This window comes from Aythya ferina (genome assembly GCF_964211825.1).
Source record: "Aythya ferina genome assembly, chromosome: 7".
Classification (NCBI taxonomy): domain Eukaryota; kingdom Metazoa; phylum Chordata; class Aves; order Anseriformes; family Anatidae; genus Aythya; species Aythya ferina.
In genome coordinates, this window is record NC_140302.1 from 19586506 (window position 1) to 19605555 (window position 19050).

A 19050-nucleotide genomic window follows, 5' to 3' on the forward strand; every position below is an offset into this window, starting at 1 on the left:
TTACTGTCCAAGATACGTTTAAAAAGTTTTGAAAGAGCAGATAAATTATTTTATAAAGAAAATCATTGAATTTCACTAAAATAGACTGATCACAGGACTCTCCACTTATCTATAAAAGAATGAAGCACCTGAATATTGTAGTGTAAAAGATCAGAATTTGACCTGAAGCCTGGTAAGAAGGAATCAGTATTTTTTTTTTTTTCCCAAAGGCAGCATCTGAAACTCAAACATGAAATGTGATCAAAGTAACTTCAAGTTCTCCCATACTCACATCACAAATCTACCTTTGTGTACTGCATACAAGATATAATAGAAGGTTAGAAATAAATAAAGTGAAAAACAAAAACAATCACAAAAAATGATTTGGTTAATCCTAAATTCTGTCCTACACTCTTCATTAATAGGATTAACCATTTCTTATTCAACCACCAAATTGCATGCTTCTCTTGTAAGCTATATCCTTTCCCCTTGTCTTTAACTAGCCTTTTTAGCTGTAGATTACCTACGGCAGGAACAGTCTAGATCACCTTCCTTGAATACTTTCACAGCATCTACAGTATTTGAGAACTGCATCTTTCCTGCATTTGTCCTCCACATATAAATCTAATAGAAGAGTGATATTATCATCTGCTATTCAGGAAGGGAAAGAGCATGGACCAATTTTTATTTATTTATTTGGATGTATTTGGTTATTTGGTTATTTGGATCAAGGTGCTTAACTGTTACAGAAATCAACTGGAATTAGGTGCTTAAGCATCTTTGCATATCAGGACATAAATGAGGTCACTGAAGCTTACATAGGGAAGGGAAAACAAAACCAAATTTCTTTTTTCCCAGAGGGGCATCCTAACTATGAAGATAATCTTTCTTTCTGCTATATTGTGTTTACATAGCAAGCAGGAAAATAGGACTGTCATTAGCTGCAACTGCATTGCCAAAAAAAAAAAAGCATCAATCTCATATGTGTGAAAGATATATAAACTGGTAACCACCAATTCTAAATTTTTGTTTTAGATTACTCACAAAATAGCCAAGCTGCAACCAGAATTAATCCCTGCTTTTAGTCAGAGGATGTCAAAGCTACCTTAAAACCTGTGGAAGCCCAAGCCCATTCTGTATTTACAGTTGCATGAACTTCATACCCTATTTTACACATTAATTCACTGCTAGAGTACAATGACTAGTTATTCAGTAGTTTTCCAGGAGCTGCACGTATTAGTCCATGACATAGGACCTGAGCAAAATGTGGCAAAAATAATGGGAGTTTTATCACAGTTTTAATGTACACCATATCAGCATGCAGGGGCAAAAGCAGATGATGATGAGCTGGGGGGCAATTCTGTATTAAACAAGTACAGTGAGTGTAACAAAAAAAAAGTACTGATAATTATTTTTTTAAAAGTAGAACCACTGCAAAATTTGCTAAAGAAAGAGAAAAATGAAAAAGAATCACATTCCTAAAATATTTGCATATTCAAAAACATCAAGAATACTTATTAGAAATGTGTTAAATAAAAAAAAAAAAAAAAAAAAAAAGTATTTCTGAAGGAATCATATTGTGTTAAGAGTCCATGATCTTGTAAAATTTCTTACCATGACTTCTTGCTTAGGAGACGTAATCCAAGATTCAAAATGTTTTTCTGCATTTAACTGTGCAAAAGCTTTTACTTTCTGATTATCATCTCCCAGTAAAAACATGACACATCATCTAATGTCAATGCTGTGATTCTCAAGAGGATATGCAATCTTTACAACAAAATGTATGACAGACATAGCAGGAGTTCTAGGCAGGTGTGAACATCCAAACCTTAATTCGAACTGATGCATTGCCCACAGTCTGTGACAGTGTCCTGGAGCCCTGGCAATGGCCTATCATAGAATATTGTAGGCATCTCTACCCAAACACTTAAGACAAATCATCTCCGGCGATTTCAAATTAAAAGCTTGTAAAATATGTAACCTCTCCTAGTTTTTGCAATTAATAGGGTATGTCTGCAATTAGCCTGACTTACAGAATGCTACACTGTTGTCATTAAAAGATGTTTTGTGAAAGTGCTGCTGTTATTATGGAGGCTCAAGAGACCAATCCCTCCTAGAGGGCAAGCAGTGGACTAGCAGAAAACAACAGCCATAAATCACGCTGTCAGGTAGCAGAAAGAACAGAAGTGAAACGCAGGCACATGAAGGCCATTCACTGTAAACACACCACAGCAGAATCCTAGTCAGGATTTACTGAACCTGTAATTAATTAAAGTTTCCTTCAAGCTAAATTTTTAATAAACAAGGATTTCTGCTGACAATGAAGAAATACAACACCACAATTTTAACAACTCACACTACAACATCTATTAACTATCATTTTATTGTACTAGAGACTTTGTTAGAGGTTGCTTTAGCTTTAGTTGCAGTTATTTAACTGTAGATCTTTTAAAATATGATAATGGACATGCTGTTTTAATACTGTGGCACTTCAGAATTTGCACTATTTTATCATGTAGTCTTTAATTCACAATTACCATTTGTTTAGATTCAGAAATTTTATTTTATTATTATTTTTCTCTCTTGGGAATACACTTCAATGAAATATTTCAGGGCATACACTGTTAAACTAAAAAAAATAAAAATAAGTTCAGATTAGAGACAAATCCTAATGACAAAGGAAAACAGCTGTTGTTGAGCTTTGAAATTCCGAACTCTGGTCTTTAAAAAAAAGACCTACTACTCCTAATGAACACAGGTACATGCAAATGAATGGAATAAGGTTGATCGTACAGTTTTGTTCAGCACAGTAGTTTAGGCCTTTGCAATTTACAGACAGTATTTTCACCTAACATTGTAGTGATTACATTGATTGTGTTGCAGTCTTCACTGGGACACACGCAACATACAAAGGCTAAAAGATTTTCAGCAAGTACCATTTCTTAAAGCTAAAATATTTCAGTGATGTTTTCCACGGATAGGCCTTTAAGCAAACCTTTTCTTCCTGTTGATTACCTTGCTGTAGATACAAACCCACAATTGTTAATGCATAGAGAAATAATATTTATCTTTTTAGCAGCTAAAGTAGTCCTTTAAAAAAAAATAGTTAAGGGAACGTGTACTCGTTATGCATTACAATGATAATATTCTTAAATAGAAACATGCATGCAAGACTGGATTTAAAGAACTTAACTAGTGATAGCCGTGAAATTCTCTAATCTTTCAGATGCCTTTAAGGCACGTATGAACTCACCAAGATGATACCTACCTGGTCACTTACACAACTATATATAGTTTGTGAATCAAAAATGCATTGTTCAGCAGCCTTTTCACTATCTCATAACCAACCATTAAGTCCAGAGATCCATAAATTCAACCTATAAAACCTCTTCGCTATTTCCCTGCCCCCTCCAAAACAATCTAAATGGCACCACCAAGAAGCTTCAAAAGAACACATTACAATGTTTAATAATGTAAATGTTGCAATGAAAAGAGCTAGAGCACTTACTACATATTTAAGAAGAATGTTATTTGTTATGGCATAATAAAAAGTTTATCCAAGTTTGATCTGTAACACAGAAAGAGTCTTTAGCTAAAATAAAGGTTCTATAAAATAAAGGTTCTATATCCAGTCATGCCAAGAACTGTAATCTTGTTGTTGAGTTTATTTTCTTTGCATGTAAATTATGTACTCTACTGTGAGGGCAGAAGGCTTAAAATCTACAGTGTACAAAGTCATCTTCAAATAGATGGCTTCAAGGAGGTGCAAGCATCATGAAGTGACAAGTGCTTTTGAGGGTTGCATTTTGTTCAGCATTTGGCTAGAATAAATAAGTAGTTAAGGCTTTACAGACTGAATCTGATTACCACCAGAAAGAATAATTGACCTCAAAGACACTTGTTCTCAAGAAATTAAAAATTCAGCCTAGATCTTTGCAATGCAGCACATCCCGCATTTTATATAAAACCAATATAACTGAAGTTCATGTTGTCTTCATGTAAATCCAAGAAGTTGGATTTACTTCTTTATTTTCTCACATTCTTAGAGGCATCAGAGCACTTGGTATTTACAAGCCACTTTTAAGCTACATCAGGTTTGAGTGTATTAACTGCGAGAGGTTAATAGTATAAAATAGCACCAAAGGACTCTGCCACAATTGCTGTACCATACTCAAACTGAAAGCTGACTTCATGATGGAGGACTACTACTTCAGTTTGATTCTTCTCTCCACTTTAAACTTACACACATTAATCATCACAGAAGAACCAAACGATCTGTGCCCACAAGCAGGAAAAAAAATAAATAAAATAAAGTGTTACACTTCTTCAAGATGGCCTCAAGCTATCTCTGAAGACTACTAGGATGGGTAAGTATTTGCAGCTCGGAGCGTGTGAGTCTGTTCTCAGGTGACAAGTGACAGGATATGACGAAATGGTCTCAAGTTGCACCAGGGAGGTTTAGACTGAATATTAGGAAGAATTTCTTCATGGAGAGGGTGGTCAAGCATCAGAACAAGCTGCCCAGGGAATTATCCCTGGAGGACACTAAGGGACATGATTTAGTGATGGGACTCAGTAGATCAGGCTGATGGTTGGATTTGATGATCTTGAAGGTCCTTTCCAACACAGATGATTTAATGATCCTATTTTTTTTTTTTAATTTACTTTATTCATAAGCTTGCTCTCTTTTGATTAAAAAGTAACTGTGAATAAATGTGCAAAGAGGTGATGACCACATTAGCAGTGACTCTTCTTTAAAGCATCCTGTTGCAGTTGTCAAAAGATGAAGAATTAGAGCAGGATAAGAGAATGGAACCTAACTAAAGTGACCATATGGTATCCAAACTCTTTAAGTTAATGAGTAGTTATTTGTGGGTGGCAATGGGGAGGTAAAGTTATGAAAACCTGACTATTCCCACAGATGGAAAAAATAGATTCAATTTGTCAAGTTCATTAACTGACAGATACCCCCAAAATTCATGCACACTATTTTATTTAGGAAGAAGTGCAAGCATGTTATTGAGGTCAACGGACTTTTAGGGCTTGAAGACATACCAAGTTAATTGAACATCAGGAAGCTATTAGCACATTAGAGTGTGCTATTCCTTTTTTGCCATGTGCTGTAACTGCATCGATTACCTCACAATATGTTTAATCAAGTGCAATTAAGCACCATATCATATTAATGCTATTACAAGAAATTCAATAAACATTTAAAGAGAAATTAAAAAAAAAAAAAAAGTTTTGCTGAATCCTGCAAATCCTGTTAAGTACCTGAAATATGAGGCCAAGAGAAAAAAATAAAAAACTTTCCTTGTTTTTCTACAAGCAAGGTAACAAGGGTTGAAAATCCTGACTTGTCCGAAGTTTCAACTCCAGAAATTGAATAAGAACATGTATATAAAGACATTGGCCAATAAAATTAAAAGCCAGAAAAGGCACTGCTTGAGGAAAATAAAACCAACAAAGTAACATTATCATGAAAGGAGACCAGGTGATATGAACTGACATATTGGTCAACTGAAGAGAAATTAGTTTGCCTGTACAAACAAAAATTATTCAATATTTATCAATATCACGAACATGCAAGGAAAGAATTCACCAGTACTTGAAGCATATATGTATGCTAATAGGTTCCTATATTGATCAGCTGCAGCAAAAGCAGCTAATAATACTGCAAACTGCTTTGTAATTGTAACGTGGACATTAGGAATAGATGGATCATGCCTTTGAGTGACAGTGAGACCTAGTGAAGAGAAACTTCATGGAAATTTATAGAGAAGCTTTGCAAACTAATCAATAGTATAGAGGGCTCTCCACAATGAATTCAGAGAATTGAGGATACATAGCATCTTTCTGGTGTAAGTATCTAAACTACAGGTTACATCCAATTATTTTATTTATTTACAGAATAAATGGGCTTAATTTTTCACTGTACTGTAACGGCGGCTAGCAGAAACTACATACTTCTAAATAACCCATAGGCAAGCACAGCCTTATGGAAATTGAGATAAAGCAGTAAAGTTCTCATTAAATTCAAGTAGTCTTCTGAAGCTTTTCTGTTCTTTCAGAGAAGCTCTCTCAGTTATCAACTCTCAGATATGTCTACCTTCAGCAGAAAAGCTTAAAACCTTCTCACACCAAATCATGTATGGGCATTACTAGTACATGAGCACCACTGTAAAAGTAGATTAGGTATCATACTGTGTTGGCTACTATAAATGGATAGACTTTTAAAGGAAAATAACATGTTAAAACAATTATGAACTTCAATTCCATAAAAAGCTGAGCTGTCTAACCCTGCAGGGGCCCCATAGCAAGCTTGAACTACTTGCAATCTGGTTTACAAGCAGCCTAGTCATGGCAGAATGGATTTCAGCACAATCAAAATGCTCTGAACAACAAACCTGTTACGTTTAACTTGTTCAAGTAACGTTGTTCTGTATTATAATGTAATTGTACTCCAGGAATGACAATTCCCATTTTGTCCTGTTTCCTAACAAATCTATACAAGGCAGTGAATTTTGTAACTTTTTAAAACAATCAGAGGAAGATCACAAGCTTGCATAGAAACATTCAGGAACAGAAGATACTCTTTTTTTTTTTTTTTTGGCTAGCATGTAAAAATACAGGCTTCTGGAATTACAAAATGCGTGTCAATTATTACCTTTTTGTTGGTGTAAGAACCAGTTTCATGGAGAATGGCGACCCTAAATGGAGGCCACCAAGTGTGGAATTCTTTTACCCACTGATGCATCACAGTAGCTGGACAAACAATCACTGTTGGACCCAATCCCTGGTACCTAAAAGCACACAAACAAAAACCAAACCTTCAACATGAAATAAATACCCTATATTAAAATAATCTGACATATTTGATTATTCAAGTAGAATACAAGAGCTATCGAAATTAACTGGCACTCTTTTTCTATAATTTTTTTTTAGAGGTAGGTAACAAGGAAAAAGCTAAAACAGCTTATCTATTGAATGTCGTGAGCTAATGGATAAAGCTATCAAGATAAACACAGAAATAGAAAAGCTCCAAACAGTAAGGCATAAGGGAACATCCTGCATCCTGTGGTGATACAAATCAGGTTTGAGTGACTACCATTTCTTTAAGAGAAAAAGAAATTATTAACAACCCTTTTATTACTTCTACACCACAAAAAAAAAGTCTTGCAAATGGAGTTGCACAGGTCTTTTGCTTCATGGTGATACTATACTATACTATTATCATCACAATTTACAGATAGCGAGATAATACAGGGACTCTAAAGAAACAGAGTATAATATCCAAATAAGTTGAGGTCAGAGCTGGGCTAAAACCATCTAATCCATTTCCTGTTCATAATCAGACATTTGTTTCTGAGATTCACTGAGGAAATGTGTGAAATAAGGTCTTCCTGTATATAAATTTCAGAGCCACTTTTTAACCATAAAAGAGGACAAAATCTTTTGCACAACAGCCAAACAAGAAATATTACGATCAGGAACAAATACCAACAACCATGCAGGAAGTATACTACAGCAGAAACAAAAATATTAGCTTGGTTATTTGTCAAAAAAACAGTTTACAAAAGGAAATTTATACGCCTTTATTTTGAAGGATATTTCTGCAGAAAATTTCATGAATAAAAAATATAGCTGTGTATTTTGAATGTTCCAAAATGGCTCTATTGTCATAATAGCCAGGTGCTACCAAATATAACAATCTTTGCACTTCTGCACAGTAATGACAGTATGCCTGTCTTCATTTTACAGAATGAGAGCTGAGGCTGAGAGAGACTACAGGAAAGGCTGCAGTGCTAGATTCATACAGCAGTACACTAGCTCCCTCTACACATCAAGGCAATGAGGTATCAAGTCCCTTGGGCATGTTAACAACACAACGATGCCTGCTTCTCAACCACACTAACCAGAAGGTCTTCTGCTTACTAGACTACACAACTGTCAGACAGAAGCTAACCAGTTAGTGTTAGTACCTTCCTAGTTCAGAGCGCAGATGTGGAAACTACTCGAACATGCAAAGACCAAATTGTTTAGACACACAGGCAAAATGAGAATAAAAAGTTTCATAGTAATAATAATTAAAGCTTGTTTTCTCCCATGGAGTTACTCTGGTGGTGGACTTGCTAATTAGATGCGCCAGAAAAAACAGAATGCATGCTCTGATCTGCAGAAAGAACATTGCAATGTAGGTGTTTAATTATATTTCGGCCTCTTCAGATTCACTGTAGTCTCACTGCACTATCCTAGTGACTCTAACTGTGTAACCATGTCAAAAGGTGTTCCTGAAGGAATTCCATCAACTCAGTGGGTCTCCAACTAGGGCTGGTAATATACTCACACAAAGTCATCTGTAGAGCAGCATCCTTAAAACAGGTCATATCAAAGTAAATCAACTGGCCTGAGTGATGTAGTACAGCATGGCAGTTTGGTATAGAAAAGCTACAGTTGAAAGCAACTGAAGAATACAATTCTTCCAGAAGACAGCAATGCTTTCTCTTTAAAGCATTATTTTACAATTAATGCACATACTGAACATAATCTAAATGTCCCTCTATATATTGTTAAAATTTTTGTTCAGTACAGTACTGCAACATTTGTTTAATTGCATGTCATAATTCACATCAGATATAGAGCCACCAAAACTAGAAAACTCAAGTGTTATTCACGCATGCACTTGTAAATCCAAGAATGCCAACAAGTATCCTTTCCGGTAATTTCACCTATAAAGAAAGAATTTCAAAGCATTGTTCAATAATAAAGAAAGAATGATAGCTTTTGTAAGCCAGTCACTCGAATATAGTTTTGAATAGCAACAAAGATGGAAATTCCTCTGTGTAAGTTACAGTTTTTATTACTACTACTATTTTTTGGCATAGATAATTCCCTGCCGATCAGAAACTCCAACTTTCATCGCAAATCAGCTTGCTGCTTCCTGTAAAGCATTCACCTGGTGTCTTGCCAGAACAAATATTTTAATGTAAAATTTAATAAATGGAACCAAAGGTATTACATCTAATTTAAAATTCCATATTGTGTAAACTATTGATATTAATGTAATTGAGTTTGTAAACAATCCATTTGTGGAAGCTAACCTTAGACACTGTATTGACCCAAAATATCTAGTGCGGCTCATCTGCAAAATGAAGCATCAATGCCTGGAATTCATTAAAAGTGTTACATGTTTAATTTTTCCTGCCCTACAGCTCCATTGTCTCGTAAAATTTTTCCTTTGATGTCCCCCACTAAAAGAATTAAAGGAATATTGTAATTGAAATGTCATTAATAATTCACAGGACCCTCCTCCACCAGCAATACATCTGATGAAATATTAATTGAGCTCCACAGACTGACAGTCTGCAGAGGAGCACTTGCCTGTAATTTGAACCACGAGTCCTGATCTTGCTGTAGCTCAGACCTGCCAAGAAGGCAATTATCTGGATGGTCTTGCCCAATCCCATCTCATCTCCCAGAATTCCTCCTGCCTGCTGGCAGTGCAATTCCCAGAGCCACCTAACACCTGTCTGCTGGTACCTAAAAACAAGGAAAAGAAGATGGCAAATGTTTGATAATACAGATCGTAACAGAAAGTACTCATGAATTAATCATTTGGCAAGGTTCTTCTACTAGTTACAGTAACATGCTGGATGTATGTTTTACATGAGTGCTGTATTTACTAGGTCATACATTTTTGATGGGCTCAAACATTACATGTGACTTTCATTCTTTATGCAATGCTAAAACATTTCTAATTAAACTGATAGTCATGGTAATTAGAGGGTATTTTATTTCATGTATATTTTAAGTGTTAAAAGTAACTTGGAAAGCTACTCTTAACAAGGCATAATTATCTTTTCAGAAGAGAAGACATGCATGGGTCTCATGAATTACATTATTTGGAACATACACCTTGAACTGAAGGAAAAGCTTGACTTACAAGGGCTACAGTCTTCACTCTCCACTCTGAAAACTGATCACATCTGTCACACTATGCTTTCTGTTTACGTAAATTCATTGAATAACATTTAATCTCTTTTAATGAATAAATAAGTCAAGAAGGCAAAACGTTTACGAAGGCAAAACAATAGAAGCTATACCAGTGAATAGGATGCAGCAGAGTGTTATCATGTAAGAGTATCAGGGTAGTTTCTATTCCCAGTTGCCCACTACAAATTGTACAAGCAACAATGTTAAATACATTCCAGTTAAAAGCAGTAGATTAGAAAACAACATTTACAACGGCAAGCTAAAAAGGTGGAGGTAGGATGCTGGAGAGAGAATTTTAAAACATGCTTTTTTACAATGATATGAAATAGTGACAGCAACAGAAGAAATATAACCTTTTGGAAAAGGGAGGGGGGTTAAATTGAAAACAACAAAAAAGTGAATCAACAGCGTATTTAAATAATTTCAAAGAAAATCCCTGTTTTCAGCATTTCTCTGTCTTGTAATTTAGAAGACCAAGGTTACCAGTATTATTTTCTTGATGGCATACATTGCTGGAATGCCAAGCACAGCAAAGAGCAAAACCTAATTTTTTTTTGTAAAATAGGAATCGTTCATTTTCGGGGCATTCTCTTGTATGCATATTTCAGATGTTTTTCTTTCAACAAAGAACGTTTAGGAGTACTGACAGCTAATGACACTAGTATCTACAAAGCCCTATTAAAATCAATTTATGTTGTGATCTGTATGGATTTAGATGACTGCTGAAAGGAAATAAACAAACAGCCTGAGTAGTTAGAAAAAGATGATCAAAGAACACATCTAATGGTTCAGACATCATTCTATCTGCTGATATCTCAAATGCATTATACCAAGAAGCCCTTAAAAACCCTTTTATTAGGGATGAATTCACCTAAATGAATGCAGGAATCTAAATTAAACAACTACAAAATCGCTTTCAGGATTGGCCGTAACCGGGTAAAGATGCTACTTGTTACAGTATTTTATGAAGGTCAGAACATTTTCTGATGGAAATATTGAAAAAAAAATCTAGAAAAAAAAGAATCTTAATTTGAGTCAGAAACTACTCCAGACTAATTTTCAGCATATATCTTCAGAGGACAACTACTCAGTAATTTCCTGATGTTATTTCATATTATTTCTTAGGATTACATCTAGTGCTTAAAAGCTAGCTTCATTTATAAGCATTTTTTTTCCATCTTCTCTTTCTCCCCTTTCTTCTCAAAAAGAAAGACAATACAGTTTATAAAGTCTGGGCGAAATTCTGCTCCAAGGATATCTAAAAATAGAGAAGACGCAAGCACTTTCACCAAACATCCAGATGAACAAAACGTAAAGAGCAAATTAATAGCTATTACTAACCGTAATAGGTTTAAACAGGCAAAATAATAGATTAAAATTTACTAGGAAAACCTTTGGACCCTGAAGATTAAAAATAGCAAAAGCTTTTTTATTTATTTTTTTTAAAGGATAGAAAGATAATAGCAAAAAAAAATCACGCAACTTTCTGCAACGAAATGAAATTCTCACGTCATTCTGGGTCACAAAGTGCTTCCCTTTCTTAAGTCAATCTCATGCACTAAGACAAACAAACCAGCTAGGCTTGTTTGTTAGGCTTTCCAAACAAACCTGAAGAGTAATTTAAGACTTTTTTGTCCTCTTCTTCTAACCTTTCGTACTTCAATAGCTCTCAATATTACTCATCATTAAGGAAATACAGTATCCATCTATGGTGTCTTTCTATTCCCTACACAGGAACAATGCTCTGTACAAGATTTCAAGTGTCTACTTAAACGTGAAACTTTAATTGCATAGATTTTTATTTTCTGTTTACTGGATACAATACTAAACTGCATTCATGAAGCTACATAGACGATTTCAACTCCCAGAACCTCCCCTACACAAGAATGCTGTATGCCAAGGCCAGACATGAGTATCTTAGAAGATGTACCAAACAAAACCAGGAACATATTTTTAAATAATGTCCTGTAAATACATTTCTAAAGCTCTGTGTTTTTAATTTTTTTTTATTTTATTTTTTTCCAGAGACAGAACATTACTTTAAATGACTATGAAAGTACACAGAGATAAATATTAATATTAGCTTGTGAGGAACACATAAAGGTGATTTGCTATGCCAATTCTTTGTAAAAACATCTAAGCATGAAAAAATTGTAACAATTGAAAAGGTTAAGAAAAACTTTAAAAGTTTCTCCCAAATAATTTTTTACGGTCATACAGAGAGATAATCAATTCTCTTTAATCTTATGCTTTCATTAGACTTTTTTTTTTTTCCACTGAAAAAATACAGTTGAATAAAAATGTTGCCCAATCTTCTAGATAGTCATGTTTGCACTGAATTTCACATCAGCAATTACCCTCTGATGCACCCCTCAAAATTTACCACTGTAGCTAACAGTGTTTATTTGCATTGCTGCTGAGACAAAATGGCATTGCAGTCATGTAAGGGAAATCATGTACTGAAAGCATCTAAGAAAGAAAGCTTGTTTCTTGTTTACACAGGCTTATCTCAGGCTAAGTGCAGACAGTGTAAGGCAATGCTTTTAAGTCAGTCTTGCTCACTGTGTTTAGTTCTGCTCCATAGTAGCACCACTGGTACTAGCTAAGTACATCTTGATGAATGTTCCTCAAAGCAGAGAGAAGTGTATTAGAAAAAACAAACCGCCAAAAAAAAACAAACCACCACCACAACAAACTTAAGGATCTGCTGTTTCTACTGTGATATAACTTCTTTGGAATTCCATTCAAATATGCAGAAAGAGCACTTGCAGAATAGTGCTATACACCTCCTCCATGGGTCAATATACTTCCATGTTTTCTACTAAACTTGTTCAGAATTCCAAAGTTTAATGCCTATTGACTATGGGCCTTCCTATGCTGGAGATTTCAGCATTTAAGTTACAAGTCAGACAAATCATTCAACTCAATTGATCTTTCTAACCACTTAGGAAGTTTTGCCAACTGACTCATGCTTGCAGGGATACCCTTCATTAGCGAGGCTGATATCTCTAAGATTAATTTCTAGTTGTCTGCCTTATTTCGATTCCCTTTGGGTTGCTTAGACCACACATCCGTTCTCAGGATGATTACTCCTGCAGTACCTTCACATAAACAACTGGAAACCACATATTGGCTGTGTATGGTCCTGGCAACCAAGTCATTAATTCAATTCCATTTCAGAGCTAGTGCTTTCCTTCTGAAGAATTGCAGGACAACACTAATAATTTCTCTGAGGTTAAGACTAAGTGTTCCTGTTGGAAGGGGCTCCATGCATGCCTGTTAGAAACCATAGCTTTCTACTGGACTAATTATAAGACTTTAGAGTTAGCTTTTGAAAGAGGAAATGGTTTTCCTTCTGTGTGAAATGTTGCCTACAAAAATGAATACAAGTCAATGATGCTTGAAAGTCAGGGAAAGATTATGGATGAAATTCACTTGTCAGCTGCTAACTTGTTTGGGCTGCCTTTTGTATACAGCTTTTTGAGATCAAGATGAGTTGCTTGAAAGCATCATTGGACACCACAGCCATGTTTTAAACGTCTTATAATAAGATTATAGAACTACTCATAGGAAAATTTGACTATATTTTTTGCTAGCAGAAAATTTCGATCACCCTCTACCCAATCACAGAAACACCTATATTCCTTGCTTTCATTTATCACAATTTGCCAACAATGCATCTTCAAAGTAAAGTGATTCTCCTATCACTCTGCACACAAAATTAAAAGAAAGCACTTGCCAATAAAAAGTTAACAACAAGAGATGAGGAGAGCTTCTCAATCCTTAGTTTAGCTAATAAACACAACGCTCACAAGTCACTTGTTAACTCTATTTTCATACAGCTGCATTTTGTGCTTACAATAAATAACCTCTGAGGTTTGCTCCTGCAGCTTTTTTAATAGAAACAGTTGTAGCAGAAGTTGCAGCAAAAGGTATCTGGAAATCAGCATCACTGTTACTACTAATATCATTACCAAGAGCATAGAGCAACTTAATATTAAAATAAAGTATACAATACATACTTAAAAAGCTTTTTGAAAAGAAATCCTGGAACTTTGAAACCCTCTTCAAATTCAGTGTCACTTTCATCAGAACCTTCCTCAGCCACCTGATGTTCTTTGTCCTTCAGGCGTTCTTTTTGCCACCTCCTAGAGTTACATAAGGAATAGAAAAAAAAAAAAGTGAATATTACATGGAATTTTGCATCAAGTAGAAAACAACAAATTAAATATATATATACACACACTCTCAGACGTGTTGAGCTGAAGTAGTAATAAATTGGAGAGAGTTATGCAACTCAAAATATTTTACATGAAAATGTTCATGCAATCCTGATTAGTTAAAAGCTTTCAGTTTTAAAGCTAGTTACAATTATCTACAGACAGAAATACTAAATACAATATAATCAATAGTTAGCACCATTAAAAGAAACTGGCTACCTTAAATTCCTAATTTAAAAAAAACATCAAAATCAACAACAAAACAAAAAAGCAATAAAGCTGAAGTACTTTGAAGTTATTTTTCTCAATTTAAACAAACATTTAAAATACTTTCTTTCACCTAGAGAAATCTTTAGCAGCATATAATTGTATACAGAGGACTCAGCTGGAAACATCACAGTCCTAGGGATGATGTGCTCTAAAAGCTGTTAAGTAGTCACTGAGTATTTTGACATTTTGAAATTACAGAGTGATTTATGGTATGCAGCCTGACGGTTGTATTTGGACTCTAGGCAGGCTACAGAATTGCCTTCCCGCCCTGTGCCCCCTTTTAGAAAGAGTACCAAAGGATTTTCAATGTCCAAGATGCATTTGTTTCAGCGACCCCCAAAAAAACCATCTACCTGTAATAGCAAAGTGCATGCTTACTGCCAGCTGGGAGGAAATGACTGCAGTACCAAAACAAGTAAATAACAAACCATCAACAGCACTTCACAGACTTGGATTTTGCTGGAATTCTCCCGCAAAAGTGCATTCACTGCAGACATGACAAACACATTGTATAACCTGACAAAATCCCTACAGAAAGTGTTAAGTTATAGAACAGATGGTGAATGTCCTTGTGCTGCTGCTCTGCAAACAGATTTCATCTAATAAAAAGATAGTTGCATCTGTAAAGATGGAATGATTTGTGTACCTCCTTTCAGATACCCTAAATATATGGACCAGTAAAATTTCTTCTTACTGAAACCCTCTCCCAAGTGAACAACCTCATCCTCCCCAGACCAGCCAGAATACTTTCGAATCAAGTGTGCACTCCAATTTAAGCCATCATTATTTGAATACTTTTCCCATAGTTATAATTAATTCACACAAAGGTGCTAACCTGAATGAGGCTGAAGAAGAAAGAGAAGCCCTGACAGTCTAAAAGCATCTCAAACATAAAATATAAAGATCAAAATTGTTCAGGTTCCAAAGAACTATAAATAGCACTGATGGGATGAGAAGAAGCAAGTGGAAAATGTAGGCTGAAAACCTAATATAAGCCTCCTAGCACTGAAATCTACAGTATTGAGCTATAAACTGCCTCCTGAGTGAGAAGCTAGAAAGCTCATCTGTCCAGTCTTAACTCCACATTGAAGAAAACCCGGAGAATACACTCTAGAACAGTCCTGCAATAAGTAGATGGAGGAGGGCTTAGTGGGATGCAGCAGTTTTCAAGTACACCTCCAGTTTCTGAATGTCAAACATCACAGCTGAGTGCACAGTCCCATTTCCCTCCTGGTAACAACTTCCCTCTCCGTTTTACCTGTTACAAAAACAGCCTAGGCTTCTGCTGTTGGCTGGACAGCTGTAGCAGCAGAAAGATGTCAGGGTAAATGAATTATCAGAGTTCTTAAAGTAAAATTCATCTTTTGGGAAAAAGGATTTATGAGCTTCTTAACAAAGTGAGGAGATTTACTACCCCCCCCCCCTTTTTTTTTTTTTTTTTAAGTTATGAATCCTGATTTTTTCTATGAAATACATGCAAAAAAGAAGCACATATTTTTAGGGAGAGAAAAAAATGTATACAATCTTCAAAGCTGAATACTTGAAAGGACATAAACTGCAACAATGGAGATGTAAAGAGTATTTTAATTCCAGCCTTGGTACACACAATGCAATGCACTTTAAGCTTATGGGCTAAGTGAGCATTTTCAAAGCTATTGGTCCACTTTTACCTATGTCAGGAAAAAGAAACAATCATAAAGCCATCAGTTAATTTCTGTCCCACAGCTGGCAGTATTATCAGCTGCAGAAACAAAATTTAAACATACTGTCATTATCTTAATTTATATCCTGACCTAAACACCCAAAAGGACGGAGACAGAAGCTACTCTTAGAATTTCTCAAAAAACTGCCCGTAAAACTGCTACTATCTCTTGATATTTTGCACTTCAAACTTGGCAAAATAATCCAAAAGACACTATGAAACATCCCACACATTGCCCTAAGTCTTTAAGACTTCACCCATGCTACCCACTGTATCATGTTAAGAGCAGACACTATTGGCACAATGACACGTACAGTACTGTGACACCCTCCAGCTGATATGAGAAATGCCTTCTCCACGAGAGAAAAACCCTCCCAGTTAAAACAGTTTAAGATAAAATCTGATCAGTGACTGAAAGAAAAAACGAAATGAAAATGAAGGACTAGTGTTCCCCTTGTATTTTATTTATTTATTTTAACAATAGGCAGATCCGGGGGCAAGGAAAACAGTGGTGCCTGTCTTCCTATGGACATTATTCTGCATTTTCCAGTTTTACATAAGGTGAAAACTGTAAAAGGGGCTCATCTTCCTGTTAGGTCATTCATAGTCATCTCCCGCAGGACCTGTGAGCTCATAGTAAGACAAGCTCAAGCTGTGTTTTCCCTAGGGGCAGCATTAGTAAGTTTCTCTCTCTTTCTGACCACTTACTTTGGCAAAACTTGCAGGTGCTTCACTTAAAGGCTTCTGTGCCCCTGTCAAATCTGTTTTATAAACCTTGGATTAGGAACAGGGAAGAAATTCAACACTGGATACACAAACAGCAATCACATACTTTCTCATGGGATAAAGGTAGTTATGGCAGCTTTCTAAACCAGCTTTTTACCAATATCTTGAGAAAATACTTACAGCTGACTTTTATGGAAGCAGTTCCAAACGTGGTGCTGTTTTATTAAGTGAAAGTGAACAACACCATCTCCAAATACATGAAAGTTACAATAACTGCAAAAAAAATTACACTGAAGAATTAACTAGGAAAACACAATACTGGACAAGTTCAGAGAGCCAGCTTTACAGCAATGTGCTTTGATCTCTTACATTCAGTCACCTTCAGAAGTAAAAATTGTGATGGAGAGAAAAAGCAGCATATGCAGGGAAAAATATGAGGAGCTGTTGACAGTTTTCTGATTAAAGACTGAGTTGCAAATATTTATCTGTAAGCTCTCAGGCTGTTATTTCATTACATGAAATCACGTACCCAGTGAAGTAGTAAAAAAAACCCAACAACTTACTAAGAGTATAAAAAATAATTTTTCACCACAAATACTTTTACATAACTAGCCTAGCATAGGAACAAAAACCTCTCTCTTAGACTAGCAGTCTGCTAGTCCTTGACTTAGGAAAATAGCATTTATGCTCACAGGCTAACTCATCCAAAAAGGCTGATACATTCTAGAGGCACAGCATAAAAACACATTTATTTTTGTCCAGTACTATGAAGTTGTTATCAATTATTTTCTGAGCTCCAGAAACAACTGAGACGTGTCAGAACTGGGTTACTTTATCTGACTGGGTTAAGATAAGACTCAAAAGAAGAAAGAAGACACCTATTTATCACACTAAAGCGAAAACAATTTCAAATCACAAAACTTCTGACGTGACAGCTAGGTTAAGAATCCATATTAAATTCAAATTGAATACAACTGACAAGTGAAGCAGTATTTTGTACAAGAGCCTGCCTCTTAATTCTGAATGTCAGAATCGCCACCAGCCAACGCTAGAGCTTCAGTCTCCCCTGGGAAGAAGCAGATTGCCCTCTAGTGTATGTTAGAAAAAATGATCCACAACCAACCACGAAGAAACTTCAGGTTAAAAAAAAGCTCAAATCCGTTCAGGAATTGCACCAACACTTTCTGCACTAATTTTGACCAATGTAAAGATATCTCTTGAAATCATTAGATATCTAGAAAATAAGTATATCTAGAATTTGAACTAATAAATTCTGAACCTAGTTTTCCTTTTTTATACACATTGTATTTGTTACTTTACTGAAATGTATAATTACACAAACTGTAGAATTAAAGGCTCTGCTATTGCATCTCTTTAAAGGTCCGGAGGTTTTTGATATTTTCTCCTAAGTTTAAAGAGAAAGCAGCATTTTATTTATTTATTTATTTATTTTACCACCACTATAATAAACTGCAGTTTGAAGAAATTATTCAGTTTCTGAAAAGCTGTGAACTTGATGCAAGATATTGTATTAAGCTATTTTACAGTAACATTTCACTATTTTCTTTAGGAAAGTGAAAATATTCTAAATGGCTGAAGCAATGGGAGGACAGTATTTGCTATACCAGTTGGCTAGTCTGCTCCCGTACCCTTCCCCTTAAGTCAAACTTTCGAGGGAGGAACAGCAGTAGCTCATAATTTGACTTAATATATTGATGAAATTAAAAATATCCTTATGAATCTCAGTTAAATTTCATTAACGTGTCTAACAATCAGGAAACACAGGTTTTATTGTATCACCAAAGTCTCTTGAGAACAGAAGCATGACCCTTGAGAAATTTACTTTTATGCTGTCCATGGGTCACTAACGTAAGTACAATTTCATCCTGCAAGTACAGTATCAAAGCCATATATCATACAATTAAACCTTCCTTACTATAAGATTGCATTCAGATACTAAGCTGATTTCCCACTTATTGCAATACCCTAGAAAGAAATTCTGCATCCAAAACAGTAATGAACACAATTAGATTTTTTTTTTTTCTTTTTAAAATACAGTCAGGAACCAAGCTGAGTGTTTAATATAGTTTGCATTTTTGAAGCACAATATGTTTTCTATTTTAGACAGCTAAGAACCCCTTACAGATTATTCTAATTTGC

The 19050-nt window shown here is 35.3% G+C and overlaps 1 protein-coding gene across 3 annotated transcripts in view; it reads right to left on the bottom strand.

Moving 5' to 3' along the window:
• Nucleotides 1–19050, bottom strand: part of ERCC6 (ERCC excision repair 6, chromatin remodeling factor) — a 48717-nt gene that overhangs the window by 14872 nt on the left and 14795 nt on the right. For all 3 annotated transcript variants that reach the window (XM_084525795.1, XM_084525796.1, XM_084525797.1), the window contains exons 6-8: nucleotides 13995–14120; nucleotides 9361–9519; nucleotides 6647–6782 (exon numbers count right to left, since the gene is read on the bottom strand). In XM_084525795.1, coding sequence (XP_084381921.1) covers nucleotides 6647–6782; nucleotides 9361–9519; nucleotides 13995–14120 — 421 coding nt within the window. The remainder of the gene's footprint in view (nucleotides 1–6646; nucleotides 6783–9360; nucleotides 9520–13994; nucleotides 14121–19050) is intronic.